The 17,518-nt window shown below is 46.1% G+C and overlaps 1 protein-coding gene across 4 annotated transcripts in view; it reads left to right on the top strand.

The window, feature by feature from the left end:
• Positions 1–17,518, top strand: part of ptpro (protein tyrosine phosphatase receptor type O) — a 70,564-nt gene that overhangs the window by 43,484 nt on the left and 9,562 nt on the right. The window contains exons 10-22 of one of the 4 annotated variants that reach the window (XM_047162299.2): positions 1,278–1,389; positions 1,561–1,724; positions 3,932–4,052; positions 4,646–4,779; positions 5,741–5,879; positions 6,798–6,918; positions 7,972–8,040; positions 12,649–12,732; positions 14,094–14,195; positions 14,568–14,649; positions 16,467–16,557; positions 16,767–16,843; positions 17,012–17,146. In XM_047162299.2, the coding sequence (XP_047018255.1) occupies positions 1,278–1,389; positions 1,561–1,724; positions 3,932–4,052; positions 4,646–4,779; positions 5,741–5,879; positions 6,798–6,918; positions 7,972–8,040; positions 12,649–12,732; positions 14,094–14,195; positions 14,568–14,649; positions 16,467–16,557; positions 16,767–16,843; positions 17,012–17,146 (1,431 nt within the window). The remainder of the gene's footprint in view (positions 1–1,277; positions 1,390–1,560; positions 1,725–3,931; positions 4,053–4,645; positions 4,780–5,740; positions 5,880–6,797; positions 6,919–7,971; positions 8,041–12,648; positions 12,733–14,093; positions 14,196–14,567; positions 14,650–16,466; positions 16,558–16,766; positions 16,844–17,011; positions 17,147–17,518) is intronic. The other 3 variants (XM_017493979.3, XM_017493981.3, XM_017493983.3) reach the window with 3 other exon arrangements.

Raw genomic sequence — 17,518 nt, 5'->3', positions numbered from 1 at the left:
TTAGTCAATACTCAATTCTCCTATAACGCCTGATGAGGTTGGAGAATACACGGCGAGGGATCTGAGAGCGTTCCTCCATACAGAATCTCTCCAGATCCTTCACATTTCGGAGAGCACATTCCACAGGTGTTCTATGGGGTTCAGGTCAGGGGACTGGGATGGTCATGGCAGGACCTTGATTTTGTGGTCGGTAAACCATTTTTGTGTTGATTTTGATGTAGACCCCGATCCCATGTGAAGTTCCAGTAGTGTCGGCACACTGAAGACGCTCGAGTTTGTTTTTGGATGGGAGTGGAGGCTTTTTTCTTGAAACCCTTCCAAACAACTTGTGGTGATGTAGGTGACTTCAGATTGTAGTTTTGGAGACTTTCTGACCCCGAGACACAACTAACTTCTACAATTCTCCAGCTGTGATCCTTGGAGATTTTTTGGCCACTCGAACCGTCCTCTTCACAGTGCGCTGAGACGATACAGACACACATCCTCTTCCAGGTTGATTCATAACATTTCCAGTCGACTGGAACTTCTTAATCATTGCCCTGATGGTGAAATGGGCATTTTCAATGCTTGTGCTATTTTCTCATAGACACGCCCCATTGTGTGAAGCTCAACAACCTTTTGCGCACATCACAGCTATATTCCTCGCTCTCACCCATCGTTATGAATGACTAAGTGAATCTGTCCTGTGTGTTACCTCACATTTATACCCCTGTGAAACAGGAAGTCATGCTGTTAATAGTCACCCAGGTGTACAAAAAAATCAATGGGAATATACTTCAAATATATTTTTCCCACATGAATTCATAGGAGTGCCAATAATTGTTGCACACCTACATTTAACAAAATGATTTATTTTTATTCATTTTGGATGAACCCGTGTTGTGTTTGATATCCACCAGAGCAGAGTATTTTTGTGAATTTTTTGCACATAAAAAATAACAAAACCCGTTTCAGATAGGAGCAGAAGATGTGAAGGGGGAAATCAAAAAAATGTTCTTCCACACGCCATAAGACCGGTGTCTGAGGAATCGCTCGAGCCAGACGTTTGCTGCGCCATACCTAATTTGCAGTCAGGTGCCGCTTGTCCTGGTGTCGCTTCGTCATGTGCCGCCGCTGTTGCTGAAATCACGCCTCCGTGTTGCGCGAGTACGCAGTACGTGCACAGTCGCCTGTCACTTTGTGCGAACGCGGATGTATTCGGTGGCACGGAGTGAAAATAAAACCACCAGATCTAGGTGATCCAACTTTGCCTACGCTTCTTCTTTATCCTTTAACAGAGAGTGACAGATCTCTTGCCCGCATGGTACTACAACTTTAGAGTGACCATGGTGACCTGGGGTGACCCTCCTCTCAGCTGCTGCGACGGATCCACCGTGAGCTTCGTTACAGGTGGGTCAATACGCCACACGTGTGTATCACATCTGAGCTTGCACAAGGCCTGTGGCATCGCCTTAAAATGTGATATTCAGAGAAGGTGATCCTCTTTATAGAGTATGATAACAGAAGAATCGAACTGATTATTCAAATCCATCAAACAATCATTCAAAATTCTTCCCGCAGCCCCTGAGGCACCCCACATCTCCTCAGTGGATTACTCCCACGGGGTACTGTACGTGCGCTGGACCTACGGCGATCTCTTCACCGATCTGTCCCACTCCAGGATGCTGCACTGGCAGGTGCTGGCTGAAGGAAAGAAAGGCTCCAGGAGACGCTTCTCTACAGATGTAAGGTTCTGTCGATAAGACGTGTAATATCCGGAGAGCAAGACACGCACCGGTGAACTCGAATCAAACGTGCCACGGCGCTTTATCTTAAAACCGGCGACACACCTCGGTTTCTGTACTTTTTATACAACCTCACCGATTAAAATCGTTTTTTTTTTCTTCCAAACGTCAGGATCGATGACGGTAAAGAAAGGAAGAAATAATAATAAAAAAAAAAGGTCTGACGGTTTGCATCGTGAGTCGACGGACCTCTGCGTTGATTTCGCGCCACCGTTACGGTCGATTTAGCTTCAAACGTCCTGTAGTGCCGCTGAGCCGTCAGAAGGCCTGCGGTCATTGTGCAGCGAGTTCGACAGAGAGCATCCGTCGCCTTATTTGCTGGCGATGAGCTGTGCTATTGATCGCTTCCTCTGAGTCTTTTTGAGGCCTAATTAAAAAGGCGTTGAGAGGCTCTGCTCCTATCCTGTGCGCTCCCTGCTCTCCAGCACTAAGCTGCAATGAATCAAATTACCCCCACACACAGAACAAAGGGATTAATTAGATACTGCTAAATGTTTCCAGACAGAGATAGTTAGACCTAGATGGTTATCTGCCCTCAAGCCTTTCTGAGAGACGGAGGTTTCGTGACGCCGGTACTTGTGGTTCCTGCGCTATCCGTATCTGTAGCGATGTTAAGTCTTCGTTCTTCTCCTCGCTCCCAGTACGTTCTTTTCTGAATAACGTGGAGGCTCGTTGTTGCCATCGCTTATAACCTGTATGTAGAAATACGTCATGATCTAAGGAGTATGTGCATCATATACACTTGTGCATATTCAGGTGCTAGTTTGTTTTTTTGTGTTTTTTTTTGTTTTAAAAATGGCATTTTCTTGTCATTTAGTCATCTGACAGTTCCGACCCACTAGCCATCTCTCCTCGATCAAGCCAGGCGGAGGAAAGCGCTAGCTACAGCAATCATGAGCTCACAAATGTTCACAGAGTGGGTAGTGTCACTCTGAGAGGGGAGACGGTAATGCCGTCCTTCGCACCCCGAGAGCTCGGACTGACGTCGTCGGGATACACACTTGCGATCTCCTGACGTTACTGTCACTCAGGAGTGTCACTCGTTCACCTGGTAGGAATTGATGCACTGTAGGTTTATAAGTACTGACTGTAGCCCCTCTGTTGCTGCGTATAATTGGTTAGCCCGTCTCTACTCATCACTGCAAAACGACCAAAAATATCTTGCCAAAGTATGTGGACACCTGACCATCACAATCATATGCATATCAGATTTAATCCCGCCCCCCCCGCTGTTATAATAACCTCCACTCTTCAGGGAGCGTGGCTGTTGGGCTTTCTGATCATTCAGCTACAAGAGCATTAGTGAGGTCTGGGGTTCAGTCAGTGATCCAGCTCATCCCAAAGGTGTTCAATGGGGTTGAGTTCAGGACTCTCGAGTCCTTCCGGTCCAACCTTCACACACCATGCGGGAACAGGCATGGCTACAGTTTGAGGAAGAACCACTTTCATACTTTCTTGCACTTTCATAGCAGTGGCGTGGAAGCGGGTGTTGTGCTGGTTTGAGTGCGACAGCTTGGTGCGACAGCTTTGATTGGGTTGAGAACAATCTGCTGATCCACAATACTCAGCCATCATCAGTCTCAGGCTCCGAAACGGACGGTGAAAAAGCGGATGATTTGGAAAAGATCAGATTCAGACTCTTAACCGTACACCTACAAGGTGAACCGATGAGGTAGGTGTGTCTAATAACGTACATAGTACATAGTAAAGCTGCTGCCCCTGATACACTGATATCGGCACCACACACACGCTGCTTTGTCAGTGTCACAGCTGTGTGTGATGAGAGTGGACCATCATCCAAATGAATATCTTGTCAGTGGTGGTAGTCACTGGGGTAGAGGGGAGCTGACAGGTTGTCCATAGCAGCAGATGGAATACAGTACAGAAACCGTTAGGGCCCCTTTCAGGTAGATGTGGCTCCAGTGGGTGGCGCTATAAGGTAGGTGTTTTGTAATAAACTATCCCATTGTTTGAGAGTTTAACGAGTTTTTCCCTCCCTATAAGCACGAGTTTATACACAAGTTAAAAACGTGCAACCTTTTTAGAGTCCACAAAACACACTCGTTCATATCATACTACACAAAGTCTCTTTGACTCTGTCCAAGCGTTCAGTTCTGCTCGTTTGTTTGTTTTTTTCTTCTCCACAGGTGATGCGCAACGTAATGAAGGCTGCGCTTGCGCTCCCTCCCGGCGACATCTACAACCTGACGGTCACGGCTTGTACAGAACGCAGCCGCAACACCTCCATACCCCACATCCTGAAACTGGGTGGGTGTTTGACCCTCGACCTGTCGGCTACTCGCCCCGCCCTCACGTCGAACCTTCGGGAAGAACGGGTCACCGACGGCTAATTTAACACGTTCCTGCAGTTTTAACAATGCTACGTTAGCCGCTTAGGGTTTAAGAAGAGAACGTCCCCCCGACAACAAGAAGCTTGTAGACGGCCTGTAGGTAGTTTCGACTGGGCGTAATCGCTACAGCCTGGACACTGTGTGTGCGCTGTACGTGACATCAAAACCACACCTGCTACCCAGTGCTAGACGGGGGATCTCAGCAGAGACCAGCTCGGAGTCAGGGGCGTGTGCCGAATTTCTGCTAACGTCCACCGTTATAACATCATTTATAGAAAACGATCACAACTTAAACGCAAATGTAATAACACGTTACAATTATTTGGCTCTAGGAACATTAACGCTTATTGTAACAGAAGAGAAATATATATATATTGCTAGTGAGCTCGAGATAGCATGGGTGGGACATTCTGCGAAGCGCTGAGACAGGACAGCAGAGTGAGGTCGTAACGTGTTTTCGTGTTGCATTCAGTACAGCCCTCGCATATATGGCGTATTTCTCCGTAACAGATCCAGCACCTCCCAAGTCCCTGTACGCGGTCAACGCTACACACTCTGCCGTCACTTTGCTCTGGACCGAGGAGGGAGTAGTGGACTTCTACCAGGTCAGCTGCAGGCAACTCGGGCCCATCACACAACTCAAGGTAGGAAGACGTTACATGCCAGTGAGATGTTTCGGTTCAGTTACAGTACACCCAAAGCTGACCCACAGCTGTGCGTTCCTTACTCGGGTCATTAAGCCGGTACAGAATTCATCGAGAGCGCCAGTCAGACTACGGAACGCGAGAGCGCAAGGTGTTGCGATTCGTGCTCAGACATCCTCCAGTGTACGAGATACTGAACTTTGAGGCGGCTGGGTTACAGAACAGGAACCCAGTGAGACTACAGTGGGAACAAGATCACGGACACTGGACACTTTTTTTCAACATTTCAACCGTCCAGTGTTCCTAATAAAGCGCAAGCATACTTTACCGATCAAACGTGCATGCTGATTTTGTGGGATGAAGATCAGTTCTTTAGGACGCAAACAGTGTATACTGGGCCTGCAGGGATTGTTATTACTCGAGTCATGTTAATAATTGTGAGAACGACTCACGTCTTGGCAATGCACTGTGATGACTCGCGTGCCCACACGTCAGAACCAGCACCGAGCGCTCCATCTGCCTGAGCCGTAACCCGTCTCTCCCCGAGCCGTGTTAGAAACGCCGGACGGCCGCACCGGTCAGCTTTAGCGCCGGTGATCCCGCGGCTTATCGTGATGCCGAGAAAGATTCTAGGAGTTTACTCGTGAATGTAATGCTAAATCGATAGTTCATTTTTATTTATTTTCTTCTCAACCACCGGCAGTGTGTTTGTCTCGCACGAGTTTCATCTTCAAACAGTGATTGCTTCAATATTTTTGCATACCGACATTTTCATTTCCCTTAAATTGAAATCTTCTGTGTTTTTCCTGAAATGAAACTATGCTGTTTTAAATAGAATAGAGAGTCTTCAGCAAAAAGAAAAAAGTACTTCACTTTTTCTAGCGAGGCTGAAAATAAAGAGAGACGGACACCGAACGCAGACTGTGGATCTGAGGGTTAATTGTGGTTGTGTTGTCTACAGGCTGCTGAGCCCCAGACTGCCCACTCCCATGTGGTAACTGTGAACAACCTGCAGGCCTCCACCTCCTACAACTGCAGCGTGATCAGTTACAGCTACAGCACACCCAGCGAACCCACCTACATTACCATCAGCACTCTGGGTAACTCCTCCTCATCTTCCTCCTCCTCCTTCTGTTCCTCCTCCTGTTCCTCCTCCTCCTCCTCCTGTTCCTCCTCCTCCTCCTCTTCATCCTCATTCTCCTTCTCATTCACCTACAGCGTGATCAGTTACAGCTACAGCACACCCAGCGAACCCACCTACATTACCATCAGCACTCTGGGTAACTCCTCCTCCTCCTCCCTCTCCTCCTCTTCCTTCTCCTCCTCCATGTTCTCTTCCTTCTATTTCTCCCTCTTCTCCTCCTCCTCCTTATCCTACGTTTACTTTTCCCTCTCCTCCTCCTCCCCCTTCTTTCTCCTTCTCCTTCTCCTCCTACTTCTCCCTCTCCTTCTATTCCTCCTACTTCTCCCTCCTCCTTCTCCTCCTACTCCTCCCTCTCCTTCTATTCCTCCTACTTCTCCCTCCTCCTTCTCCTCCTACACCTCCCTCTCCTTCTATTCCTCCTACTTCTCCCTCCTCCTTCTCCTCCTCCTTCTACTTCTCCCTCTTCATTCTCCTTCTCCCTCTCTTCCTCCTGCTCCCTCTCCTTCAAATCCTCCTTCTACTTCTCCCTCTCCTCCTCCTCTTTCTCCTCCCTCTTCTCTCTCCTCCTCCTCCTCCTCTTCCTTCACCTCCTCCTTCTACCTCTCCTCCTCCCTCTTCATTCTCCTCCTCCTTCTACTTCTCCCTCCTCATTCTCCTCCTCCTTCCCCCTGTCTTCCTCCTCCTCCTCCTTCCTCTCCTTCTCCACCTCCGTCTACTTCTCCCTCTCCTCCTCCTTTTCCTCGTCCTTCTACTTCTCCTCAGATCTTACTCGTGTCAGATAAGAAATAGACATTTATAATAGTGACAGCGTAAATGTGAGGGGTGTATGTGTGTGTGTGTGCGTCTGTGTGTGTGTGTGTGTGTGTGCGTGTAGCTCAGGAGATGAACCCCAGCATAGCTGCTATCTCAGCACTGGCTGTGCTCAGTGTGCTACTCATCAGCCTTCTGGTGCTCTTTCTACTGGTGCTGCGCAAAAAGCACATGCAAATGACCAGGTAAGAGCTCCATGACTACCACTACAGCACTGCAGCGCAGCTCGCCCACACTCCGCAAACCAGCCGCTCTCGACACCCGAGATCCTGTGAAGAATGTGTTTAATTTAATTACATGGCAGGACATGATTGCCTACTCTAGACCTCTGTTATATGAAATAGGAAATAGGAAATGATGATCGTATTCGAACCTCCCGGAGAAATAACCTAGAGGGTACCATATGCATTCATTCGTTACGTTCTGCAAAGTGGGAAAGAACACGGGACACCTCCGTGAAATCATGTTGTGTTAGCAACACGCTAGCCAGCTAACATTAGTGATCATGAGCTTATGATGTATTTACCTTCTCAAACCTGTACGGTCAGTGTTACAGATTGTAGATACGAGTGAATCGCTCTAAAGTAAACGCTTTGTTTACTGGTCATGCCGTGAGCGGCCACGTCGATTTGACGTGTCACTCGCTGAACTCGGGAGCTCAGGAGACCTTCCCGAAATAGGAATTCCCAGTTGGGGGGTCTGAAATGACGAGTCACGACCTTTTTGTCAGCATAAACATGGACTTAATTTGATCTGTTTATAAGTGGTAAAACTACATGACAGTTCAATTTCAACTTTTTCAAGTTTTTTTCCTCCCCTCTGTTAGTTCCGATGTGCCAAGTCTGTGCCGTCACCTTGTGTTAAACCCAGCAAAATGGCAGCCCATCAGCATCTCTGTCTATCGGAGAGTGCTGCGGCCGACGTTAGCACATAATCCCGTACGTCTGGGAATTACATCGGAGCGTGAAAAAATTTGAACGTACGCCTCAATACAGTGGGTAGTATTCTTATAAGCTCCCACAGTCTCCTGAATCCCAGAGTGGTGATAAAACAGCAGTTTATCTGCGTTTGTGGCCTATAAAGTGTTTTGTAGAGTATGACTACGGTATTAATAACCTAGTGTTTAGCTTCATCCTAGGTATGTAAAGTATGTCGCCCTGTTGTACTGTAGTGTGTTTGCTTAGTTTTAAAAACCCGGTGACGCTGGGTTTGAGACGGATTGTTTTATTTCATTTCAGGGAATGTGGGGCAGAAACCTTCGTCAACTTCGCCTCCTTTGAGCGTGATGGGAAACTTCCTTACAACTGGTAGGAGTTCTGACGTATTTTCCAAGTTTTCAGTACAGTTCACGATGTCAGTCTGCAAGCGCTAGAAACAAGAGACGCCAGTAGCCACTAGCCACAGACGCATACACGCAGAGAGAGCGACGACATGCACAGTGTGTGGAGGATTTTAATCTGATCCTTAACGTTAAATTAGAGATCGACCGATAATCGGGTTTCCCTGATATTTAAGCATTTTTTCGTAATCGGATATCGGTTTCGTAATATCGGATCCACCGAAGAAATGCCGCCATCTTGTGGGCGTTTTGAGAATTGCGTGCAGGACCGTTAACAGCCAGTGATGCACAAATTAGATGCTTTACAGAAACGCTTGATATGCTGTTTGAGCAGCTTGACCCACGGAGTCACGTAATCTGTTTACCTCGTTGAAGCTTTTATTTAAAGTAACGGTGCACTTTATTTTTTGGCGTATAAATAAGAGCGGGTTTCTTGGTATGCAAGGAGGAAAAGAAATCGACAAAATTGTTATAAATGTTATCTCTGTGTCAAAAAAAAACGACGTGAAACAATAAATAAATATCGGGTCTGCATATCGGTTATCGGGCACGTAAACAAGCAAATAATCGGAGTCGGTATCGGTTTTTGAAAAATCAATATCGGTCGATCTCTACTTCAAACGTATGTAGAATTATTCATAGCATCACACAAGACACCGGGAGTCATTCGTAAAAAAAAAAAAAAAAAAAACAACAACAAAAAAAAAACCTTACCCTTAAGAGCTCTCTCGTAAGAAGTGGCGGTAAAAGTTACAAGCTAAAACATATTTCTAACCACAGCGCGGTTGAATTCTCGAACCTGATTGGTCGAACAGCGTGGCACGGACGGTTACGGCTGTAGCACGAACGACAGGTTTATATTAACGTGCACGTCCTAGTACGTTATTGTTTCTATAGTAACAGCTCGTATACAGGGATTCGTACGGCAGATTGTCCGCGTAATCGAAGACTAATAATAAGTGGATTTGTCGTTTAAGAAAGAAACGTGTACAGTCATTGATGTGGTAGAGGAGGTTATGCGTTCCTGTTCTCCGTATGATTGACCAGCTGCGTTGTTTTGAGAGAGAGAGAGAGTGAGAGAAGGTGATGCTGTTTATCGCAGCTATAGCCTAAGCGATAACTGGAACTAATTCGTCACTCGGATGTTTCCCACGGCATCGACTCGAACCGTAAACCACTACAATGTGCGATCTGTCGTCCGTCAGTAAATGAGACATCGTAAACGTCGGTAACTCGCCGCGGTCAAAGTGGAACGACACTACAGACCGCTGTTGTTCAAAAACCATACACGTCGCGTCGCGTCGCATCACACCACTCCAGCGTGGATTATCCTGGCTCGTGTTTTATTCCCTTAAGACGGAACTCCGAATGCGCTTTGGAAGGATTCTTCTTGCTAGGGCACACCAGATGCATTTTTTTTCTTTCTTTCTTCCGCAGGTAAGAAGCATTTCAGTTCACACACGAGAGCCCGCACACACGATCTAACGGATCATCTGCAAATTAAGTCTTAACTCTATACAAGTCCATTGAAATCGAGTTCGAATTATAATCTACAGAGATGTCACCATTATCAGCATGTCTTTTGGACAGGAGTGTAGATATCATCTTTTTAAAAAACAACAACAGATGCTTACTTGTCAAATACAGTGTCCTCCAGAATTATTGGCACCCTTCATGAAAATGCAGGGGGGGGGTGAATAAAAAGAATAACGCATGCAGTGAGTGATATTTCGACCCGGAAACATACAGGAACATTGAAGAAGAAGAAAAAAAAGACGACATAAAACTATACAATGACCAAAAAAAAAAAAAAAAAAAACCCCACTGGTTTCAAAATTATTGGCACCCTTACGATTAATATTTCGCATGGAGAATACTGGCACTGAGACGCGTCCTGTCGAGTTTTGAGACACGTTTTGAAGGATCTTAGTCGGCTGCTCCGTTCAGAAGAGTTTAAACTCCTTTCTTATATTCTTAGGTTTTCACACAGCTTTTCAGCACGGCTCAGATCTGTAGACCGAGATGTTCATTGCAAAACTTTGATTTTGTGTTTCTTTAACCTCCTCTGTGTCGATCCGGAAGCATGTCTGGATCATCATCGTCTTGTTGAGAGATGCGTTCAAGGCCAAGTCTGGACCTCCTGGCAGAGGCAACCGGGTTTCGGGCTCACACATCCCGAATTATATAGAACCCGTCGGCCACAAAATATTTTGTGACGACGGGTTCGGGAAGAGCTTGCTGGGAGAGTGAAGTTTTACAGTCGATTCTGAAACTGAACCGTGCACCTGACGTTCGGGCGCCTCCGTCACTCCGTCACCGTCTTCCTCACAGCGTGTCGGGGAGGTGTGCGCACACGTCTTCCATTCCCGGCCGTTTGATTGCGCTTAACGGTATGTTCAACTGCTTATGTATCTTTATATCCGTGACCTGATTTGTGCAGGTCAACAACCGTCAGTGTCTTTTGTATGACATTGATGAGAGGAGAGGGAGAAGTAGAAGGAGGAGGAGAAGGAAGAGGAGGAGGAGGAGAATGAAGGAGGAGGAGATGGAGAGGGAGAATGTGGAGAGGTGGTAATGGATAACAGAAGAGTTTTACATGTGTGCAACCTCATATTTATACCTCAGGGACACAGAGCATGATTAAAGGCAACAACAGAGTTTCTGGGCACTGAAAGCAAATAAAAAAGGTTTCCTTTTCTAAAACAAGGGAAACAAAACAAGCTCCTGGGTGTCAATAATTTAGGCACATATATTTTCTGAGAGAAAATATGATAAAGTTTTTTTCTTTTTTCTTGCAATATTTCTAGAGGGCACTGTATGCGTGGTTCATTGTGAAATCTGCGTGCAACACTGCGTAGGGTTTCATTTAAAAGGATACATTGTAAACGTTTTTAGTACTGTTCCAGACTCTCCACATCTCCTGCGCTAATCATATTGCAGGTGCTGATCTAATTCATTTGCGTGACGATCTGCATTTCGCACCTTTAGGCAGAAAGGCTTCGTAGCCGAGCGCTGCACATTCATTAAAGCGAAAACGTGAAAGCCAGGCGTTTTACAGGTTTTACACACATAAACCTCAGGCGTTCCAAATCGCTTGCTCACACCTGGCACTCACGTGCGTGACGGGCGATCCGGCCGTAAGAGGAGGACGATCGTACGCGCAGGTGTGAACCCGAACCGCATCCGGAGCGATTCACACGACCACATAACGACGTAGCGTGCACGCAAAAAGCGGTTTTGACGCGTCCCGGACGGCAACAAACGGACGACTGGAAAAACATGGTGGAAAGACTTCTCCGCCGCGAGGGGAAGGGATAATTAGATATCTTGTCGTTTCTTTCATCGTTTCATCTCGCGTAAGTTCCACTAGCTGACCGGGCGATTAGAGCAGCCCGTACAGGTACGTGAGATCGGACTCGGAGGACGTCTCGGCGTGAAAACGAGCGCGGCCGTACGGAATCCGATCGCGAGTGGTCACAGGAGGCGCTTCAGAACGCCAGGTGCAAACGCCTTTCCGATGTCAATCCCAGGTGTGAACGCCGCCTTAGTTTGCAAAATAGGAGTCTCGACATGACGAGCGGTGTTCCCGTTTAAGCGTCTCTCAAATCGAGCGGTTACAATTAGGCTCAAACTCTATTTTTTTTTTTTTTTTTTTTTTTTGCGAATACGCTCCATGGCTTGACGAACAAGTCGAGCACCAGGCACTCACCATAAAATATCCGGGTTTATAACAGAAGCAGAATACAACAGGGGTTTTTGTTTGTTTGTTTGTTTTCATTATGATTCTCTGTTAAATCAACAACAAATGAATATGGAAGGGTGTGTGTGTTGGGGGATTTCTGAACATTTTCACACACTGACATTATCACCACACACACACACACACACACACACGCTGACGCTGTAAGGAGAGTGTGTTCCATGCCATACACTTGAGATTAATATAACAGCTTAAAGACAGTCAGTTAAGGCAGATTTTGGCCAATCATCTCATTGAAAAGAAGAAAAAAAAAAGACCTCTAAACACTCCCATTACCATTGTAATGAAATGTGTCTTGTACGATATTTATGTAAATGTCTTTGATTTGTCTGCTGCTATAGTGATCATTGATGTTCTTGTCTTAAGCGTAAGGTACAGCACGGCGGCCCCGAGTAGCCCACCGTTTACATATCCGAACAGTTCCCACGTTCACGTGACCGTATGGTAATACATCGAGATATTTATATAGTAATGCTACTCACGTAACCACGGCCGGAAGATAGATGTCTGCAGTTCTGTTTTTGCAAAACGGAGGGTTAAATTCTAAGTCTGCTGTCATGCGCCATTTGATCACACGCCCATAAATGCAATTGATAAGCTAATGACACTGTGGACTGCATGAGGCATTAATTAACCCTGTATGAAGCACTAATTAAGTACGTCTCAGTCATCACTGTCTGTCACTATTACTAATGAAGCACCATGTTTTGTCCCCAACTTTTTTTGCCCTTGGTGTTTGTCTGTGTGGTTTGTTTTTGTTTTTGTTTTTTCTTTCTTTCTTTCTTTTATTTTATCTTATTATTTGAACCCCTTCAGGCGAAGGAGCCTCTTTGCCTTCCTTACTCTTCTGCCATCCTGCCTTTGGACTGACTATCTTTTGGCTTTTTATATTAATCCATGGTAAGTAAAGCCCTGACAGCCAGACGCTGCATCACGGAGGCATGTGTAAAATGGTGCACGGCCTGAGCTCCACGACCATAGACACTCCGACAGCACGTTCACTCGCCTCCCTTTCGTTAACCGTAGCGTGAGGACGATCCTTTCCTTTAATAACCGTCCTTAACCTTTATGTTCTGTTCTGGTGAAGATTATTATTTATTTATTTATTTTCACTAAGTGAAAAATTAGGCGCTTGTCTCAAATAAAAGTCTTTAAAAAGGTATATACACTATATAGCCAAAAGTTTGTGAACACCTGACTCTCACACCCGTATGTGCTTGGTGAACATCTCATTCCAGATTTAGTCCTCCCTTTCCTGTTATAATGCGCTCCACTCTTCTGGGAAGGCTTTCCACTAGATTTTGGAGCGTGACTGTGGGGATTTGTGATCATTCAGCTACAAGAGTATTAGTGAGATCAGGTACTGAGGACGTCTGGGGTGCAGTCGGCGTTCCAGTTCGTCCCGAAGGGGTCCGGTGGAGTTGAGAACGCTCGAGCTCTTCGACTCTATCCCTCACGCACCATGTCTTCTTTGTGCACGGTGGCGTTGTCGTGCCGGAACAGTGTTCGAGTCTCTTCGTTCCAGTGAAGGGAAACTGTGACGCTACAGCACACGGAGACATTCTGTACAGCCGAGTGCTTCGAACCACACATGGGTGCGGTGCTCAGGTGTCCACGTACTTTGGGCGATATAAGATATCTGAAAAGTTTATTATTCTCTTGCTTGCACTCAAATCACGGACCAAAGCGTTCTAAATGTATTGCCGTAAAATTGTGAACAGAACATGAAGGTTGATGCTCAGATGGGGCTTGCACACCAGAGCACACAGGCTTGACGATAATCCCGCCATAGCGATATCAGTAGTGGCATGGCTCTAACCGAACTAGCATGAAACTAACCCTAGCCCCCGTTTCCATGAGCCGAGGTTACCCTGGGCCAACCCTCTGGATGACTAAACCATACTAGCAGCAGATAGATAGATAGATAGATAGATAGATAGATAGATAGATAGATAGATAGATATCCGTAGCACTCGCAGGGTTTGTTTTCACGAACGTCTGTGATTTGGTTTTGTTTGATTTCTTATTTTTTGCATGCGTTTGCATTCCGGGTCTAACGTGAATGTACGGACGTTGACGCGAATGAAGCGTATGGAAATGAGTATGTATCGTCCAGCTTGAAGGAGGAATGCATGCTTCGACGCGAAAGCTTGCCTTTAACACGTCCGTCGATCGAAATGAACTCGATGCACTTCTGATGATGCTGTGACTGATGTGTGAAACAGTTGTTGTGTTGTTTTGTTTTGTTTTCTTCTTCTAAGTGGTATTGTGATAAATGTAGCAAGGCACAGTTCAGTAAAGTGTCCTGGACCTTTTTGTACCTGTAGGAGCAAGACTGCTCTAAAGAAAAGGAAGCTAACAAGGTAATACTAACTGTGTGTGTGTGTGTGTGTGTGTGTTATACGTGTATACCTGTATGTGTTTTTGTTTTTATGCTTGAAATCTGAGTCAACTAATCTCCAGCCACGTAACACTGCATACTCAGTGTGCTTTTAGTTCAGAGGAACTCCTTTGTGTGTGAGACAATGCATGACGTAGTTCTGAAGGCTGTTATTAATTATGAATATGAAACAAACGCGACGTGAATAATGTAGTAATTGCTGGGAGCGATACCTCTGTTGATTTTTCCCTCAGTCTACGGTTGTGTTTCAAACCGACGATGGTTAGAGGGGAGATGGGGAAGATGAAACAGTGTATTTTCTGTGAAAGCTGAAATGTTCTTCGTCTGTGTGCAGCCCAGTGCAGCTGGATGACTTCGAGGCCTACATTAAAGACATGGGCAAAGACTCTGCGTACAAGTTCTCCCTGCAGTTCGAAGTAAGGATGCATGTTTCCTTCGGACGTATTAACCTCCTGCTCTGTTCGGACGGGATTTAGTTTTCCCAGCCGGACGTCTGTGGTGAAGTTTTGACACGTCTCCTCCGTGATCCGGACCGCTATTAAAACGACCACAGGGGCGGCAGCGAGTTTCCAGCAGGTCGTGTTTGCTTTCCTACGTCACGCCGTCACGCTCGATTGTGCCACGTGCCGTCCAAGAGGTCAAATTAGAGACGTCTGGAGTAGAGACGAGACGCCGGCTCTGATTTCAGTCCCAGCAGCGATTTAACAACACAATAAAACAATACTCACGAGGTGTATAGACGAGAAGCATGCGTTTCTCGCTCGGTGTCTGCGCAGGGAGAGGTTAACGAAACGCACGCTACGACGCTCTATACAGCAAGCAACGTTTTAAACATCCGCCCCCCCCAAAGCAAGGCAAAAACACTAGGTAATTCGACCTGTGACTTTCCCAGAGGAGGATGGAGACGAACCCCGACATGCAAATAAAATCACGGAGGAGCGCCTGTAAAATAACTACATTAATCCTGTCTGAATACGGCTTTACAGTTTGATTTCGTAATTTACACCAAATCCGTCCCAATCCGTAGTTGTGTGTGATATGATGATGTGTATTGTTTCGCAACTCGTGCACGATACTTTCAGTCCCCCCTGAAGGTATTGGAACAGCAAGGCCGATTCTGTTGTTTTCGCTGGACACTGAAGACATTTCAATTCAATTCAATTCAACTTTATGTGTATAGCGCTGTTTACAATAGACATTGTCTCAAAGCAGCTTTACAGAAATATCAACACGGTGTACAGATATTAAAGGTGCGAATTTATCCCAACTGAGCAAGCCACTGAGTGGCGACGGTGGCGAGGAAAAACTCCCTAAGATGTTTTAAGAGGAAGAACCTTGAGAGGAACCCGACTCAGAAGGGAACCCGTCCTCATCTGGGTAACAACAGATAGTGTGAAAAAGTTCATTATGGATTTATATGAAGTCTGTATGGCGTTAGGAGCAGCCGTAGTCCCAGCAGTCTGGAATTGGAGAAGATTTGAGCTCCATCCAGAGGCAGAAAGGATCTGGATCTCTAGTATCTCCATAAATTCGTGTGGGGCTCGGCGAAAGGAGAGAGGGAGAGAAAAGATATTTGGGTTTGAGATCACCGAGACCATCTTGAGATCGACTTAGAAGTGTACACCTTTCGTTTGAACCCACCCGTGAACATGTGACTGACAGGTGTTTCTTGCTGCCCAGGTGTGCCCTGTTTAATTGATTGTTTCAACGATTAATAGCGATTAAGTTTGTCTACTCTTGGTTTGAGCCGTGAGTTTCGCCTGTGAAGACCGTTTGTTGTTTGAAAAAGGATTAAACCAACGTGAAGACCAGAGAGCTGTTTATGGGAGAACGGCGAGCCGTTTTGAAGCTGAGAAAAGAGGGAGGATCCATCAGAGCCGCTGCACAAGCATTGGGCACGGCCTGGGAAAGCAACACGGAAGAAAAATGCAACAGTTTGTTGATGTCAGTGAGTCTCAGGCTTGATGCGGTTATTGCAAGCGTTATTTACGTTAAGACTAGCTCACCTAGAAATCGGGTGCTCTGCCAGCGACGGCGCCATGTATCAAGTTGTTTAGCACATCTAGATGTAGAGATCAGGAAATGAACGTATTCTTCTTTTGATCCGAAACCCAGGCTCTGTATGGTGAAAACAACAGAATCGGCTTTGCTGTTCCGGTACTTTCGGAAGGGACGGTATTTGATGTGATGTGTGTTCGCAGTGGTGTAAACGCATCTCTCTGTCTTATCAAAGGAGCTGAAGAGTGTTGGCCTGGACCTTTCCCACGATGCCGCAGATCTGCCAGTAAACAGACCCAAGAACCGCTACACCAACATCTTACCCTGTGAGTGTTCGTCTCTCACCTCTAAACTCTGTGGAACAATAGTGACACTGATACTCCGCCTACTAGCTACTCGGTCTGTCTCACACACACACACACACACACACACAAAACACCAGGTGGCGAGTAACAGCTGTCACTATTCTCCCCCATTTCGTCTGCTTTGTTTATTGTTCATAATGCTGCTGAAATGAAGCACGTTTTTCAAACAGACGACTTCAGCCGTGTCAAGCTCATCTCGATGCACAATGACGAAGGCTCCGACTACATCAATGCCAACTACATTCCAGTGAGTACTGAAACGCTTACCAGACACGACCTCTGAACTGAAGTAAAATAATAAAAAAAAAAAAAAAACAGAACACTTTTCAGGTTTATGATGACTAGTGTCCAGTGTATTTAGAAACCTACAGCGCATGCTAGGATTATCGTTTACACCGTGTCTTCATGACAACAGGGCTACAAGTCACCGCGCGAGTACATCGCCACGCAGGGGCCGCTCCCGGAGACGCGCAACGACTTCTGGAAGATGGTGATGCAGCAGAACTCGCGCGTCATCGTCATGCTGACTCAGTGCAACGAGCGCCGCAGGGTCAGTGACCGTAGATTCCCAGTGTGCAGAGAACACGATTACACAAATACAAACACAAACAACAACAGTTCAATGTTCGAGTGTTGGATCGCTCAGCTGCAGACATTGTAAAGCGGGTCAGAAAATGAGCTGTGCGCCCTGCACTCTTAACCAGTGAAAATATCTCGAACGTACAGTGGTGCTTGAAAGTTTGTGAACCCTTCAGAACGTTCACTATTTCTGCAGGAATATGAGCTAAAACTCATATTTTCACACAAGTCCTGAAAGTAGACAAAGAGAACCCGATTAAACAAACGAGACACAGATATTATACTCGGTCATTTATTTATTGAGGGAAAAAGATCCAATATGACAGATCTGTGAGAGGTAAAA

This window comes from Ictalurus punctatus, chromosome 19, assembly GCF_001660625.3.
Source record: "Ictalurus punctatus breed USDA103 chromosome 19, Coco_2.0, whole genome shotgun sequence".
In the NCBI taxonomy this organism is placed as follows: Eukaryota; Metazoa; Chordata; class Actinopteri; order Siluriformes; family Ictaluridae; genus Ictalurus; species Ictalurus punctatus.
This window is presented reverse-complemented; position numbering and strand designations above follow the sequence as displayed.